Source organism: Strigops habroptila, chromosome 8 (assembly GCF_004027225.2).
Source record: "Strigops habroptila isolate Jane chromosome 8, bStrHab1.2.pri, whole genome shotgun sequence".
Lineage (NCBI taxonomy): Eukaryota > Metazoa > Chordata > Aves > Psittaciformes > Psittacidae > Strigops > Strigops habroptila.
The window spans coordinates 50,616,683-50,634,099 of NC_044284.2; the positions used below are offsets into that span (position 1 = coordinate 50,616,683).

General features: G+C 38.2%; 1 protein-coding gene across 3 annotated transcripts in view; it reads right to left on the reverse strand.

Moving 5' to 3' along the window:
* Positions 1–17,417, reverse strand: part of ST6GALNAC3 (ST6 N-acetylgalactosaminide alpha-2,6-sialyltransferase 3) — a 225,245-nt gene that overhangs the window by 108,277 nt on the left and 99,551 nt on the right. For all 3 annotated transcript variants that reach the window (XR_003992658.1, XR_003992657.1, XM_030494917.1), the window contains exon 2: positions 15,183–15,377. Coding sequence is in view for 1 of the 3 variants with exons in the window: in XM_030494917.1 (XP_030350777.1) it covers positions 15,183–15,377 (195 nt within the window). In the remaining 2 variants the exon portion in view is untranslated. The remainder of the gene's footprint in view (positions 1–15,182; positions 15,378–17,417) is intronic.

Genomic DNA, 17,417 nt, shown 5'->3' on the forward strand with positions numbered 1-17,417 from the left:
CCAAAGATAAGGGGAAACCACAAGCCTATAAAGAAACCTTTGGTACAGCATGAGATTTGATGAAAAAAGAAAAAAAATGGTAATAGGAATCTGAATTGATTTGCAGGCAAGAAATTGTAAAGCATGTTTTTCTTTCCAAGGAAGCCCTCAAAAGGAAATTGAGATGACTTGCATCATTCAGGTATTGATAAAATAGGCCTCTTCATTGTGTTAATTTGAGAAATCCTAGGCAGGTCTCTAGTAAGGAAATATGTTGCTTTATACATTCATGTGACAGGGGAAAGAAGAACAGAAGAAGATCAGATACAAGGCAAACTGGACTAAAGTTATCTTTGACCACTACTGAAAGTGAGAAGCAAAACCTAATATATACATAGCAGATAGTGAAATAAAATTAAGCATACAAATAAAAATGCTGCTTCTATAAAAATAAGGAATAGACATATACTTAACATCTATCATGGGAAAAATTCCAGTGAAGTTACAATTGGATTTCGAGAGTAATTTCAGTAGCAACCTGTTTCATTTCTGTAACACTATAATGATTTCATCAGTAACAAATTCTCTAGATAGTATCACACTGGAAGGTTTAAGGATGGCACCATTAAATAGAATCCATAATTGTTATAATCAACTGCATATTACACAAAAGGGTGCATTTGTGTATGTGTTAAATGTACCAATTTGCCACATTAGCATTTTGCTGAAAGTAACACTGAGCCTTCAAGAGCCTATTACCTATGGACCAAAGCTCATGTCAAGTCCATTTTCTGCTGCAAAATGAAACCAGGCATCCTTTCACAGTAGAATTTATGTTGCAGCCACATATACTACTGATTACCATAAACTGTTCAGTTACAATGGGGCAAAACACAGGCTTTTAAAATGCCACTGAGGTTGGTATAACAGCTGTTGATACACAGATGTTTCCTCACCTTGTTTCAGTCTCCTTTGTTCTCAAACTATTGCAGGAAGCAGTGCCCAGTGTTTTGCAAAGGGCGACAGAATTTGAGCTGTGAACCAGCCAAAATACCAAATCTATTTAACAGGAAAGGAGTCTTCCAGACCCACACACTGGTTCCACGAAGCACGAGAACCTGAGGTTTCATTTATAGTGATACTGGAAGCAAATTGAAATAAGCAATCTGGAAACCTTTGCCCTCCCAAATCACCTAGATCATTAAATAATAGAAGTATTATTTACTACTTCTGTGCAGAACAATTTTTAAAGATTATCCTGCCTCAAATACAGAAAAAGTGGTAGAAATCTAGAAGATCCTTAGACAGATATATACTTCATGGCATCCAGAAATAACTAATGGCTTTGTATAGAGATACTCATATTGGAAGGAAACAAAAATGTTACATTCATGAATCCTCTAGCAATTTGAAATTTCAAGCAGATTTTAAGATGTATTATGCAATAATATCTACTCACATCTAACAGAAATGCCTGTTAATGATATGTAATTGCTAAAATTATATTTATGTTTATAAAGATCTTGCCAGGCAAACTAGATTTTTCAAAGAGAAATGACATGCCTAGTGAGTGAAGGGAAATTACTAGAGGCATTTTTGTATTTGTAAAGACTGATAAAAAGACTGATTTTCAGGAATTCAGAATACAACTTCCTAGATAATTGGAAAATTAATCTGAATGTACAAGAACAACAAATATATATACAAATCAGGTGTTTTGAATGTAAAATGAACTGCTAATTTCTTAACAGATCTGGCACATTCCATTGTGAAAGCTGTTCCTCTAATGAAAACAAACATTTAAACTGAAAGAATGCTACTACAGACTGAATGGAAAAAAATAATGGCCAAAAATCCTATTTCCAAGAATAACTCAAACCACTATGAGATTTCTTACATGGGCTGAAACAGAAAAAAAAAACCCCAACCCTCCCCCCCCCCCCAAAAAAAAATCCAATAAGACAAACCTAAACCAAACAAAAAAACCATCACTTTGATTTTAGTTCTAAACCTTTTTTAATTGGCCTCATACAACACACATTTTTGTGATCTTTTCCTCATTATATCTGCCTTATCTTTATAATCTTCAGGAGAAAATAAATGGTATTTGCAGAAAGAGCAGAAACGGATAAGGAAAGTAACAAACTGGTTACAATCTTGGGAAACCATGAAGTGATTCGTCTCATGAAAAAACATCCAAGACACTTTATGAAAAATAAACCCCAGGTAATTTGATATCTAGAAGCAGAGGTAACATTAGGTCATCTTCTCTCTTCCGTTACAGCTGAATCCCATGCTGAGTTCCAGGAAACAGTGAGAATAGAAGAGGGGGTGGGCTTTTCGTATGGATGAATTAGGAATAACAAGGAGGGGTTTTGCTTGGTTACATAGTGATAAAGGTTGAATGGTATGTGTCTGTATACACTGTAAGAAAGAAGAGAATGAAAAGTGGACATAATTAAGTTCTTTAAAGAATCAGGAACTAAAGAGGTGTAAACAGCTGTAGTATTTCCCATATTTCGGTCTGGGGAATAACTGAAGTGGTGAACTACAGTCTATTACATGATCCTCCAAGGGATGCAGGCAAAGGCCCAGGAACTCTAAATATAAAAGCAGATAGGTTAAAATCTGAATTAATGTGGGATCATATCACTTACTAGCAGGGAGATGAGCAGCCAATTGGCTTTTTTCAGCTCTGGATTTTATTTTTTGTATATGCAACAATTCAGCATACACTGAAACTAGCAGGGAAAATGTATGCATTATTCATGCTGCTCGCGGTAGACTTCCAGGACTGGAAGTAATACTGGAGGAAATAGAGGTCTTAAAGAAAGACACTAATCTCAGAGACCTCATAGTGTCACTGTAATTTTTTTTTAGGGATTCTGTTATGATAGTAGTTAGGTTTGCAGAAAATTATTTCTGCACTATTCAGATAAACAACCTCACAGAAGACCATTTCTTCCCCAGGAAATGAAGAGCGGATAACACCCATCAGAATTGGAGCAAGCCATTTAGGAGCAAGTGGAGGGAGCTCCACAATGCTGCTTTCTATGTGATTATCAACAGCCTGAACACAACAAATCTTTTAGATTTCATGACAGAATTTACCTTGCATTGTGGTCAGCAGAGCTGGCAAATCATTTTAAACAGGAAACAATATCACCCCCATTCATTGCTTGAAAATGACTTCTTATCTACAATTACTTGTCAGTTTGCCTTCTCATTCTCAGCTATCACCAACCTCCATAACTACTAACGTTCATTTCTCCTTGATTCTTGTGCTCAGCTCCAAAATAATTTATTAGGAGTTACACATGCTTATCAAAGACAGACAGAATTCATGCAGAAATTAATGACAGTCTACGGAAGTTGCTATATATCATTTTATAATACATGCCAACACTACTGTCACAGTACCTGAATTGCCTCGTCCTTTGTCGATCAGAATAAAGCATTAATGTAGTGCTAAGATTATTTTTGCTGTTCTGACAATGAAGTTCTGGCTGTAATACAATGCTAATAAGGTATAATCTATCAGGGATAGTCTATCACCAATCATTTTATGACCGTCAATCTGACTGCCCCCATTTTACTTTTTGAACATTACCAGAAATGACTTGATCCAAATATGATACCTGCTCTTGATAAACATGAATCCTTTACAAACATGATGATCCTGAAGCAGAGTACTTTGGTCTATGCGAGCAGCAGGACAGAAATTGAGACTAGCCTGTAAGAATTGCAGCCTGTTCTGCTGCTCATTCTCTTCAGAGTAAAAGATCAACACTAATTATCACTATTTGCCTTACAGTAATGTTATCAGCTCCACCAGTTGTCATTGATACTGGTGATGACAAGGAGCACCAAAGACCAGCTGGACATGAATAGGACAACTCCAAAGTGGACTCACCTGAGTGGGGGATCCCACAGAACAGTCCCTCTACCTCCAAGACACTCTCTTGTAGGACTCTCCAAAGGTCTACCATTGAGAGAATTAATGAAGAAACATCATCTACTACGTATTTGAGAAAATTACATTTCTCTGGCTTCTAACGAGAAGCTTAGCCTTGAAAACACTGAGAAATGCATGTACTCAGCCTTTGGGACACACTGGCATGGTGGCAAATAAACCATTTTGGGACTCACTTCATTTGAGAAATAAGTTATGCTTGTAAAGACATTGGAAAGAAACTTTAAAATGTATGTGAACTCTGAACTGAGTCACAATTTTGCAATAACCTCTTCTGGTTTGAAACCTGTTCCCAGTTGCTTTTCCGAAGCCTGTCACTTGAAGGCTGGATCAATATAATGCATTCATCTTGGGGCTCTGCTAAATCTCCAAGCTATGCTTTCAAAGTATAGTAGTATATATGGGAGGAAGAGGTAACCTGATGACCTAGTGAAAGAAATTCTGGGCAATGATGGCCAAGCCAGATCTGAAAGAAGACTGAAGAAAGAAATCAGCAGTTTTGGACAACATACACTGGATCTAAAAAGGAAGAGCTGACAAGAAACAGGATAGACACTACAAAGCTTTTACATGCTAGAAATAAGATGACGTGAGCTACAATGCAGTAGGCTAGAAAATATTAATAAATCAATAAAAATAATTCACAAAAACTGCCAGAGAACAAAATTGTCAGTCATTGATCAATTCCATGATATATTCTATGTCATCAAACACAAGGGTTTTGTTTTTACCTAAAGGCCAAACTTTGTAGTTCACCTTGGTGTCTCATTTCTGTCATAGGATGTTTGCCAGTGCTGATCTCAGCTTTCGGTGTAACGCCCTGGAACTACTTTGGGGTGGCTCCTGTGCATGCAGTCAGGAATTTCATGGGAGTCTTAAGGCATCTGAAGTAAAGCTTAGAAAAATTACTTTTTCAACATGATGCACTCCAGAAATAATATTTTCTCTTTATAAACACGAATCCTAGGAACCAGTGTTCAAAAAGGCAGAAAGGAGGGAGGGTGGTAGCATCACTGCACTAGAACCACGTAAATCAACCCAAACCAGCTTGCACTTTGGCTGGTGTAATATCAGTATGAGACCCTTGAGCATTCTTTGCCATCTCTAACTGGAGCAAGTAGGTTCTGCCCCCTGAAGAAATACTGATTTAAGACCTGTGGCATTTTCATCAATTTCAAATTCAAAACTCTGGGTCCTAACTACAACAGGCTCTTAAAGACAAATTCAAGAAGCTGGACTTCAAAAAATGATGCTATTGCTTGCAGAAAAGAGGACCTGACTGGTATGAACAAGGCAAAGGCAGTAATGTGCACCCCTGGGGTTGGGGAAAATGGAGGATGAATTGTTGTTATTAAGTGGACAATCACAAAATCACTCTAGTAATTTCTCTGCAGTCGTTCTGGGAATTTCATTTAACACTGTGTTTATTCATCTAATGGGCATGCCAACTGCTTTTCTGAGTGACAGGAAACAACAGATTACTGTAATCTCTGACTAGCTGAATATGAAAAATATATCAAATGGAGAGAAGGAAAAATAAAGATGGAGGAAAGAAATACTGTAAATAACACAGAACTTCATTTTCTCCCCATCCCTCCCCAGACTGAATTGCTTTTCATTTTAGGGTGCAGCCCTGTGCACCCAATTTACCATGAAATTTTCAGTGTTGGTGGTAATATCACTTATTGGTTTAGAGGTAGTTCAAAAACAAGTTATGATGAGTACACAAAATTTACAGCTATACCCACAGAAAATGTAGTTGCTTGTTACAGAAGTTGTAACTCTATCGTAAAGCTCTAAGTTGCACACACTGCCAGCGTGGCAATGCTAGTAAGAGGCATGAGGTTTTTGATGCGACAGTCACACAGACCCTTTTACAGACCAAATAACACATATTTAGTAGTATGGATTAATGTATTCAACCAGACAAGAGAGACTATCCCAGGAAAAGCAATTATTGCTGGTGCAATCTGCATCTGCGCTAAGAGGGTCTCTGAGCTCGTTTCTCTCTATGCAGCAGTTACAGCAGTCCACCTGTTCCAGCCCAGTCTGAGAGCAGAAAGCACAGATTAACAGCTCAAAATGCATTTAAGGTTCATATTTTAATCTAACAAAAAGCCTAAGAGAAAAGGCTCACGTTCAAAAACTTTCCACCAACTCAGAGAACAATAAAAAAGACAAAACTATGTATTTGATCCACAGAGCCTTGCAGCAGAACCTGAAGCTGCCAAACGCAGGCTATGACAGATGGCCGTGGGAGCAAACTTGGAAGGCAAAGGCTTTCAAGGAAGATGGCTGTGGCTTTAAAGCAAACTAGCAATTGGAGTGATTGTCAGTGTTAGGAGTCTGTCTCCTCAGTAAGTTCTAGCCGATGCGCTTACATGTGCACCCATGCACGTATGTGTGACTATGTGTGTATGCTGGCACGTTGCTTCCCTGCAGTATTAATAGCCTCGGGTCGGCTCGGTTCTGCACATCCCTGCCAGAGTAACTATGCTGGGCAAGAGCTCAAACAGCTAAAATCACTGATTGCCACAGCCATTAGAAGCCCCTTGCGTAGAGCAAAGTTCCATTTTCACTGACCTTTTTTACTCTGGTGTATTTTATACACCAGTACAAAGTGTACCTTAGCTGTCTTCACCACATCAAAACTAGCAACACTGCAAAGGATACCTTGAATCTCTATGAGAAATAGATTGCAGGAATAAACTCAGGAGGGTGACACTGAACTTCTTATGATGGAAGGATCTTAATTGTTAAACAGCATAGCTCTTTAATATGCTATCATGTGAGTATATGACAGGGCACTACTGTCCCAACTGGTGAAATGGAACACCAAGAAGACACTTTGATAAGCTATTAATGCAAACCAGCTCATCCTTCATTTAGCAACTATTATTGACAAAAGCTGAAATCACATCATGGTAACAGAATTCAGTTCTCATCCAGAGTAAGAGCAGTAAGTTCTTCCTTCCTTCCCCTGTCCACAAACCTCACTCATCTGCTCATTACACTTGCCGACCTTTCCTATCTTCCCCTGTGGTAGACCCTCATTCAAGAAGCTATTACACCAAAACTCTCTGCTCTATTCTTTACCAGCCCAAAGAATACTTCATTCACTTTGCCATTTAACTAAAACAAAATTCCACTGATAGAAGGTCTATCAGGCTGGCTAACCGCAAAACTTAGGTTTGGCTCCATTTTTCAGCTAGTCTCAAGCCAATTTTCAGAGTGCTGTGTCTCTGATTTGGACAGGCATTGTTCACACTTCTCACATGGAAAACACAACTGGCACCTTCTTGTTTTGAGTCTAATATTATCTGATATAAACCTCCCCTTAACTAGCAGTAAAAAAAATCCTCAAGAAAGTGGGAGAAATCTCTGGAAATTACATATAACCAAGGTGGATAGCAAATCTATGACACTAGGCACCTTTTCCAGCATAACCTGTAAGCTCTGTTCAACAGATCAATCTAGCCCATGGCTGTGCATCATAGACATTTATTTCTACCAGCCCAGATTCTTTAGGAATTGACTTTTGATGGCACAGCTCACTGGCTGATAGTAATCTCTTCTCAAGTCCCTTAGCCTTTTTTTCCTTTTTAAAGCAGAGCTGCCACACAGGCAGCACTGCTTGACTCACCACATTGAGGCTCTGTATGGAGCAGATTTAATTCCTGTGTATAGAATACTTGATATATTTATCCTGGCACTTGACTTTTTCCTCATGAGACACCATCAGAGTTGTGACAGCTTTAAAAACCTAAGCTAATTCCATATACACAGAAGCAAAAGAAGCAAAAAGGCTGAGCTGGCAGGATTTACTCTACTGAGGACACACATCATCTGTGCTCCCTTCTCCCCTGTAGATTCATAACAGCCTGAGCTGTTTCAAGTGGACCTTGCAGCTTATTCTGGTGGTTCTTTCTTCTCCTAGGCAAAAGGGGAGTTGGAAAGAAGACGTCTGTGGGGACTCTGGTGATAATTTCTTTAGTGAGGTCCATTCGGTAATGGAAGATGTGCTCCTGGAGTTGCTCATTTGGTGCTTAAAGTCTTTGGCAGGATTTTTATTTTCAAGTGTGTGCCTAAGGCTCCCAGGGAGGTCTGATATAGTTAGTAGAACACAGAGTGGCTGGGGGACGGGAACCAACAACCACCAGACAAATCTCTCTCAGAAGTGTAACAAACAATGTGATTATCATTAAAAATATTATGTAGCCAATGCTTCTGTAATATTTCCAAGAAAATATATTCCTGAAAATTTATGTAGCAGAAGCAGAAAAATATTCAGAAGAATATAGAGCATGTTTAGTTTTACTTCCATTATTATCACTATTATTATTACATGATTACTAAGGCTGAAATGATGTAAACTGAGCAACTGATATAAAGTTGTGTCTTAGAAGGAATATAAATAATAAATGACTATGAAACAGATGACCTTTTCTTAATAAAATATCCTATGAATTCTTAAGATATAATAATGAATTAGATCCCAAAGGAAAAGAGAGGATGGAAGTCATGGATGTGTCAGAAATTAAACACTAAAGCAACATTCTGTCAAAGTGAGTTCCAGTTTATGTAGCTTTTTTGTCTCTCTAGGACCCAGTTCTTCCCAGCAAGAAGCATAAACATCTCTGAAGTCAGCTGAATACACCATGCAAGTTCACAGTCTCGTACCTTCTGTTTTGAAATGAAGACCAGTTCTATTCTCCACGTTTCTCTTCGTAGTGTCATTCTGCAGCCATCACTAACAGAGGCAAAACCTAAACCTTCCCAGGTTGATCACTAGCTTTACTTCTTTTTAGTATTTCATAGGAAAACTGCAGTGCTTTTTTAAAGTCTTTCTTACTTTCCATATGTGGGAAGAAACTCATATTAAAGCATCCAACATATTCTTTGCCTTCTTTGTGCATTTTTTTTATTTAGTTCGTCAAGTTTTAGAACAAGATCTCTCATGATTGGTACAGGTCCTTCCTATGATTATTCCTAACACGTTTGACAACTATGCTATTGCTATAGTTGAAATGGTATGTGCCTTATTTTACAGCCAGCTAGCACATCACATAGCCTTATATTTCACAGAATCATGGAATGGTTTGGGTTGGAAGGGACTTTAAAGACCATCTAATTCCAAACCCCTGCCACGGGCAGGGGCAATTTCTGCATGTTATGTTTGTTTTCCTCAGCTATGTACAAGATCTGTAGCCTCCCCCTATTTTTATTCATATCTGGGATATCTCATTTATGGAAACTGCCACTCATTTCAGCAGAGTTCTACCACAGAACTTCTGGCAAAAAGGACAAAAGGGATGTTGATCTAGTTTATACTAGTTTTTACAGGTTAAGGGACAAAATGGTGTAGGATAATATGATCCCAATTTATTTCTTCAATATCAACACAGCATTGATGAGTTTGTCAGTTATAATAGGATAAAAAAAAAAATCTAAACTGTTACAATGCATTTTCCTTTTGTCTAGTGCTCATCACTATACTGTGAGATTCTTCAATGTTCATGACACAAAGGCTCTTCTCTCCCTCAGAATTCATTTTAGATGAAGCCATTAGATCTCACAGTTGCAGTTTAATGTAGGGATTTTAGGTCATCTCAGAACTTACCCTTTTCCAAGAACAGTTTTAATCTTCATATAGCACTTGAATATACTTTTCATAATTACGTTTCGAGTGTTATTGCAGCTATATTTCAGATTTTACATATGTAAGAAAATGTTATATTGTTTTAATACTGACAGTAGAGTAAAACTCTATTCAATATTCACCTTTCAGAAGGCACAATCAAATATCCAAGAACACTATTAGACTTGCCTAGCATAAAGTTTGAAACTGCTAATGGGTTTTAAATTGATGTCATAATGCTGCAATTTAAATACATGATGTTCATTAATTTTGCCAGAACTCTTTGTAGAGTAGGAGTGGTATGAAAGAAAGGAGGAAGGTTTTATTTTCTATACCTGCTTCTTTTTATCTGCTTGCCCTTTTTTGTTACGCAAGAAGAATCACCACAGCAGCTTCGCGTGAGGAGAGGAGTTTATTTAAATGACAATAGGTTTCAATTAAGTAACTACTGTGGAGTTGTATCAAAATAATATTTCTATGAAAATACCAGGAATAGGATAAAAGTAACTAACACATGATAGGCATGACATTTCCTAAAGATGGATTTCAGGGAGCCTATCACTAAAAATCCATAGGTACAAAGTGGAGGAAATGAGGGACTGAAAGGTCATCTTGCCTGTACTCCTCCTTTTCACTGAAAGGTCAAAATTCATGTACTTGAATGAGAGAGCAATATTGCAAAACAGGCAGCCATAGTCTCCTGCAAATCTCATGGAGTCCTCTCAGACCTTGACATGGAGAAAAGAGATCCCATTGTAGAAGACTACCAAGGAATGCTCTTCTCTTAAAGGAAGGGAGGGCAAACACTGGATGGAAATTTTCTAGGTAAAGATTCATCTATTTCAGAAATATCTCAAAAGTCAAACTAAAATGTTTCTAGACATAATAGGCCAGTATAGTACAACACTTCACAGCTATTTATATTTCAAATATAGTATGTTTACTGTACATAAAGTCATTTTTTTCAAAAGCTGTTGCTATAGCTACAAATCAAGGAAACCATAGCAACAACCCTGTACCATGTACAGCCTGAATTAGGGATTAAGTTGTGTCTCTCTTTGCATTTTATATTAAATACTTCTGTACAACCTAGTTATAGTAATCCTAAATTTTTTTCATACTTCTTAATAATACATTCCATAGTACTATACTGTCAAACACACAACACCTTGAAATATGACTTTACAACATCATTATGATCATACTTAATAATAAACACATCACTGTTTTTTTTCTTGAGATAAACACAGATGTTCATATCACCATATATCCTGATCTTCCTTAAGACAAATCATTGATCATTTCACCTTTAACCACCAAGTAATTGATTTTCCATCATCTGTAAGGTTTTCAAGTTTCATCCTACTCAGCCTTACCCCAAAAGAAATTGGCTCCTCCTGACTTCAACTTTTTTCCTATGGGTTAAAGCCTTGGGTTTTGGGTTTTTTTTCCACAGGAAGTACATATGCAAGGGAGAGACAGGAAAGGTAGAGTAGTAGTTCACCTACATTTTCTAGCTTCCCTGTCATGTCAGGTGACTGACTGGATTGGTGGTAAATTATTCTAATTACTTTGGTTTTTTGACCTTGCATATGTACTTTTTAAGTACACTGAGAAGTTGGGATTCGAGAGCCTTGGCATGCTGCATGCAGCCATGCTTCAGAGTGAAGCCCAAGAGGAACATGTAAAGGAAAACAGAGAATAAATGTGAGGAAAAGAAGGAAAAGGATGTTAGAAGTGGCTGAGAAACAAGAGGGAATGCTACCAGACAGCGGGAGACATGTATGACCCAGTGGTATGACAGGCTTCAAAAGACACACTAGAAGACTATGAACACATTCAACAGGTGTGCAAAGATTCTCTCACCAAAAGAGAAATCAGAAAGTCAAAATTCATGTCTTTAGAAGCCTTCTCTCCTATCTTCCCTTCTGTCACATAATTTTCTGATAATTCGTTATGATATAGTTTCCTCACCTTTTGGTCCTTGCCCATTGATGAGATGGCATGTGCCTCATTTTGCAAAAACCTTGCCATGTTTGTTTAGGGCATTAGCTGTACTGGACCTTCTGCTTATGTCCTGCTTTCAGCTGTAACAGCTATTTTTTTTCTCCTTCTCCACTACACCTACCACTAGCAGGTGCAGTGCTGTGTTTTGGGTTTAGTCTGACCGCAGATAACACACTGACTTTTTAGTTGTTGCTAAGTAATGCTTACCCTGATGAAGGACTATTCAGTCTCATGCTCTGCCAGTGAGGAGGGGGTACAAGAAGCCAGGAGGAAGCAGAGACAGGACACCTGACCCAAACTAGCCAAAGGGGTATTCCGTGCCACAGCACATTGTGCCCAGTATATAAACTGGGGGGAGTTACCCAGGTGGGACAGATCGCTGCTTGGGTCAGGCTGGATATCAGTTGGCGGGTGGTGAGTAACTGTATTGTGCATCACTTGTGTTTATTGGGTTTTTTCCTTTCCCCTTTTAGTTTTATATTCTCTCCCTTTGTTATATCCCTTATCATTAGTAGTAGTAGTAGTTTTATATTATACCTTAGTTATTGGACTGTTCTTAACCCATGGGATTTACATTCATCACCAGAATGCTGGAAACATACACTGTGCCCCACCTCACTGCCTGGAACACTATCCTGGGCCTTGAGAAACAAGTCTTATGGCAGCACAGCACCCCAGAAAGAATTGAGTCAGACAATGGGACTCACTTCTGTAATAACCTCATAGACACTTGGGCCAAAAAGCATGGCACTGAGTGGGTATATCACATCCCCTATCATGCACCAGCCTCTGAGAAAATCAAACAGTACAATGGACTGCTAAAAGCTACATTGAGAGCAATGGGTGGTGAGACTTTCAAACATTGGAATACACATTTAGTAAAAGCCACCTGGTTAGTCAACACTAGGGGATCTGCCGACAGGGCTGGCCCAGCCCAATCAGAAATTCTACGTAATGAAGAGGGGGATACAGTTCCTGCGGTGCACATAAAGAATCTGCTGGGGAAGACAGTCTGTGTTATTCCTGCTTCAGATAAAGGCAAACCCACTTGTGGGACTGCTTTCGCTCAAGGACCTGAGTGTACTTGGTGGGAAAATGTGGGAAGATGGGGCAGTCTGGTGTGTACCTCAAGGAGATTTAATTTTGGGTGAAAACAGCCAATGAACCCAATTATTTGCTGTTGCTATATAACACTTCTATAGCAGCTAAATACCCATCTCCACCTCTCTGGACTTTGAAAAGAAAATACATGCTGTCATGATCATCAGTAGAGAATAAAGTCGTGGGAAAATCTGGTAGCAGCAGCGGGAGTCTCCCAGTACTGTCCTCGGATCACAACTGGCTGAAGCCAACTTCCCTCTGATCATCACGCCAACAAAGAATGAACTTTGACGAAACCAGATGAGCTCAGCGATGACCAGACGAGTTCAATGGCGGCATCAGCAGGCAACAATTCAACATTACACACCGTCTCTCCTGCCCTGAAAGACTGTTACAAGAGATGGAGCCCGCAATCATGGACTGAATGAGGTTATCTTACATATCATAGCTGCATAAAAGACTGGAAAAGAATATCTTAATTCTGTGAAATGAACATAAATTCAATGTATTTGGCATTTACACAGAAATGAGAGATCTGTGGTTTTAATCTCTATGGTTTTATTCTCAAATCTCAATTTGAGAATTTTAATACAAATAGTATACAAAGGCTTATTTTATAAAGCAATCTGTGTTACAAAAATTGTAGTCTGAGAAAGCTATGGGTGTGGGTTAGGAACATGAGCGGTGTAAAAGCTTTTCACATGGGCTGCACAGTGAAACTTCCCTCACACAGGGAATAATAAGGTGAAAAGATAGTGCATTCACAACTAGCAAGGCATGTTCAGTTTCCTCATTACAATTTTAATTAGCAAATATTAATGTAATCTGCAAATACAAGGGGGAAAACAGTTAAAATTACCAAGTCTAAGGAGTCCTTCATGACCTGAGCTAAATTAAGACAAATGTCTTACTAATCGATACTGGTCACCAACATCCAGGACATTTGTTTCCATTTACTCTTAGAACTTCCAAGCGTGTTATCAAATTTAAGAATGAATTAAGGCTCCCACAAGCTAAATCTAACCTCTGATGAAGGCAATGGTGAATAAAAATAGATTAGCGTGCTCCTCTCCTCTCCACTTATCAGTTCAGACTGATAGTGATCAAGTGACCATGGCAGCTCTACCTCATTCAGATTCCATGCCTGCTGCTGTGGCAATAACCCAGGGACATACAGAACACAATGCCCTCTCATTTTTAGTGGGTTGCTGGTCCTTTTCTACCTAAGATATGCTGGCTGGAGCCTTTGCCGTTTTGAACTCAAAAGTAGCTCCCATTCATTTCACTGGGACTAGGATGCACACCCTGACTCAAAGAGATTTCCTTTTGGGTGCTTGTCCTTTTTCTGCTCTGTAGATAATGCACTTTGGCCCCCAGTATACTCAGTGCTGCATCTTCTATGGGCAACAAGTAAAAGCTACAGAGGTTTAAAAGAAGCTGCCTCCTAAAAACTATACCCTCTCTCATTCTGATTTTCATACTTAACACTCTAAAGGTAAAATAACACCTAACTTGTCCAAAACACTTTTAGAACTGAATATCCTGAAGCACTAAAGGATTTTCATTATCTATAAAAGCTGTTATGTGAATGAATTTCATTCATTTATTTCAATAATTGCAATTTTATAATGAAAAATAAGTAGCAGGAAGTGGAAGTCTGATAGTATTTCTCATGACTGACAGTGCTATCAGAAACAACTTTTAGAAAGACTTGATTTTTGTTACCTTATTTTGCATCTGTTGTAAGGAACATGCAGAAAGAGAAAGAAAAATAGTCTGGGGGAAAAGCACCACTACCACCAAAGCACAACAATGTCATTAGATATTCTGTCAACTAAGACAGTTTAAAGCAGGAGTCTCTGTAAAATCTAATTTTATCACACAAGCAAATATTTCGCAAATCAGATACAGAGCAAAGCATTGTAAAATACAGACTGGAAATACATACCTGACTTTTAAATAGCAATCAAGTGTTAATGTAACAGTTTCAGAAAAATCCGGTAAATCCCTAGCTTTATATATTTTCTACGCTCACATACATTCATTTCACAAATCATTCCCTTTTCTTCTTCCATGCACATACAAACACAAATAAACTACTTCTTTCTTGGGTCTCCCACACAAAATTAAACATTTTTAGAACTTTATTACAAACATGCAGAGGAAAATCTCCTTTCAAGTTAAAGGGACTGAAGGCTTGAAATCAATCTAAAAAAATTCTCTTGCTTGTATAAATACCAGTTTTCGCTGCAAACAAGCATGACTTTGAGGCTAGCTCACTGCTCTCTCCACTGCAGACATGAAAGAAATTTTAAACATTCAATAGTCATTTCAATGGTAGCACACTTTAAAAAAGACGCTTTGCTCAGAAACATTGGTTGCTTTAAGTTTCTACACTAGGCAGGTTGGTAGAAAAGACAATACATGAGATCAGAGGAGAAATCTTCTCATCCATTTTACTGTGCTCTTGATACCAGGGCTTACCTCTTGAGTTTTCACATTTATATATCCATAATGAGTTCTCAGAGGCTGCCTTTGGCCATTAGAAAACGGTATCCATTTGACACTGGTTTGTCCAAAGCAGTTCAGGATCAAAGGGAAAGTTACTTCATTTGTGAGACGAACAATAATCAGACAGAGGAATGCGGCAATGAAACTCACAGCAACAATGGACTTTCTCTGTAATGAAAAGAAGAAAAAATAAGTTTTCAAATTAAGAATTGGTTTTAATAAAAAATACATACTTTCTATTATAGGATGAAGGAAAAACACTTCATAAAGCTTTGTGTGAAATTATTTTCACAGTAGCCACCTTACAGCAGGAGCACAAGACAACAGGTGACTGGATCATTTTTTTTCAATTTTCATTTCAGAGGTTTTTAGAGTTTCTTTTAGAACTGGCTGGAAATGAATCCATTTTGATTTAAAAAAATCCCCAGCTTTTTAATTTTCTAAAAACATCTATCAGTTTTAAATTTTATTTGTATTTGGAATGAAGATCTTATGTAAACATCTACACCAAAGTCTCCATTCCAAATCTTCAATGCTCTAGACACAGGACAAATACACGATGTGAAAATGCCGTCTGCAGCCACACCACACAAAGTTTACTGTGAAGAAGATCACTACAGATTGCATTTATTGTGCAACAGAATTCCTGTGCAACAGAACACATACTATAACCTTTAATACCAGAAATTATTCTTAATGTAGAATAAACGGTTGGTGAAACCAGTACAACAATCTGCCTTATTCCAGGTTCATGGAATTTATGAAGTGAGGTATTACTATCTCAGACAAGATGACCTCCACTGCTAATAATGCGACAGATCTGAAGCCTGGATGTAATTAGCCTCAGCTTTCCACCTCTAACCTATCCAATTGGTTGCACTGGTGCATATAACCACAGAAAGATACCAACTTTTTCCCAGGGTAACTCCCCAGTCTGCAGGAGGAAACGTTATAGGAAACATGATGTTCCCCTCACTTTTAGCTATTATCTAAATACTCTGGAATTTAGAAAATACTTCTAGAAAAAGAACTCAAGGACAAAACATGTTAGTTGGTATATGTGAAGATTCTAGGTATGATACTCTATCATAAAGGTTATTTTTAAGTTCTCCCTGAGGGAATGGGACAGTGATCATTTAGGATGTTTTTACTGTACTTTAATTACATTCTAGATTTACATAACTTGCCACAGTTTAATCATCCTACTGAATTTCTCTAAACAGTAACATATACAGAAAATACAGGGGAGGGGAAATTATTGGCCTAAGGGCCTACATATCTACATAGTAACACTTAATGCTGGATGACAGAATCTGATCACCCCAATTCCTGTCTATAAATACCACCAACCAACAGGAATCAGCAGAATGTATGCGTAAGAGCAATTTTGTACGCGATGGCAATAAAATCACTGTGCTACAATGGTGATGTAGGGGTGAAAGGCAAGCTCTGATTGCAACCATATAAGATGAATCTGTTCTTTGCCTGGATGTTCATTTGACAGCCTGCAGAAACTAAAAATCAACATGTTGAACAAAAGAAAAAATTATGTTTACCCAGCAAACATCCTGAGAAAGATGCAGACAAAGTTTCACTGAACTTGTGCACACAAGGCCTATGTGCCCATGCCCAAGGCCTAAGGGCACTGCTGCCATATGTTGGTTCAGTTTCTGGACATAGAAACAGTGAGAATCACTGGGAATATTACTTTATTCCCGCACACTACAGATAAGCAAATAGTACATTATGGGGGTCAACTGAATAGCTTTATCTGTTTTGATGTATTAGGAGCCTGCAATTTATAAGATAGAAGCAATGAAAGACTGTGATGGAAAACTTGGGTGAATGAGGTCACTCTTCAGAGAAGTGGAAGAGGATGATGAAGAATAGCCCTGTGGCAACACAATTCAGTGAGGAATTTTAGCCAGCTAATGGCTGTGCAACGTAAAATTAAACCCAGCAAATCTTCAGAGGGCAGCGCAGCAGCCACAACCCAATCACAGCTTTCAAAATTCATGGAAGCCACTGCACTTCAGCTGCATTATAACAGATTTACATTAAATTGCAATAAACTGGCTGGGGAGCCCTTCTGTGTGACTTTGCTTTGTACCAGACGGAGTCAGAAATATTTAGCTATATATCAGGGCCTTGTAAGTGTTAAGAGCAGCCACAATGTGCAGTGCAAGTGCTAATCATAAAGCAACAAGT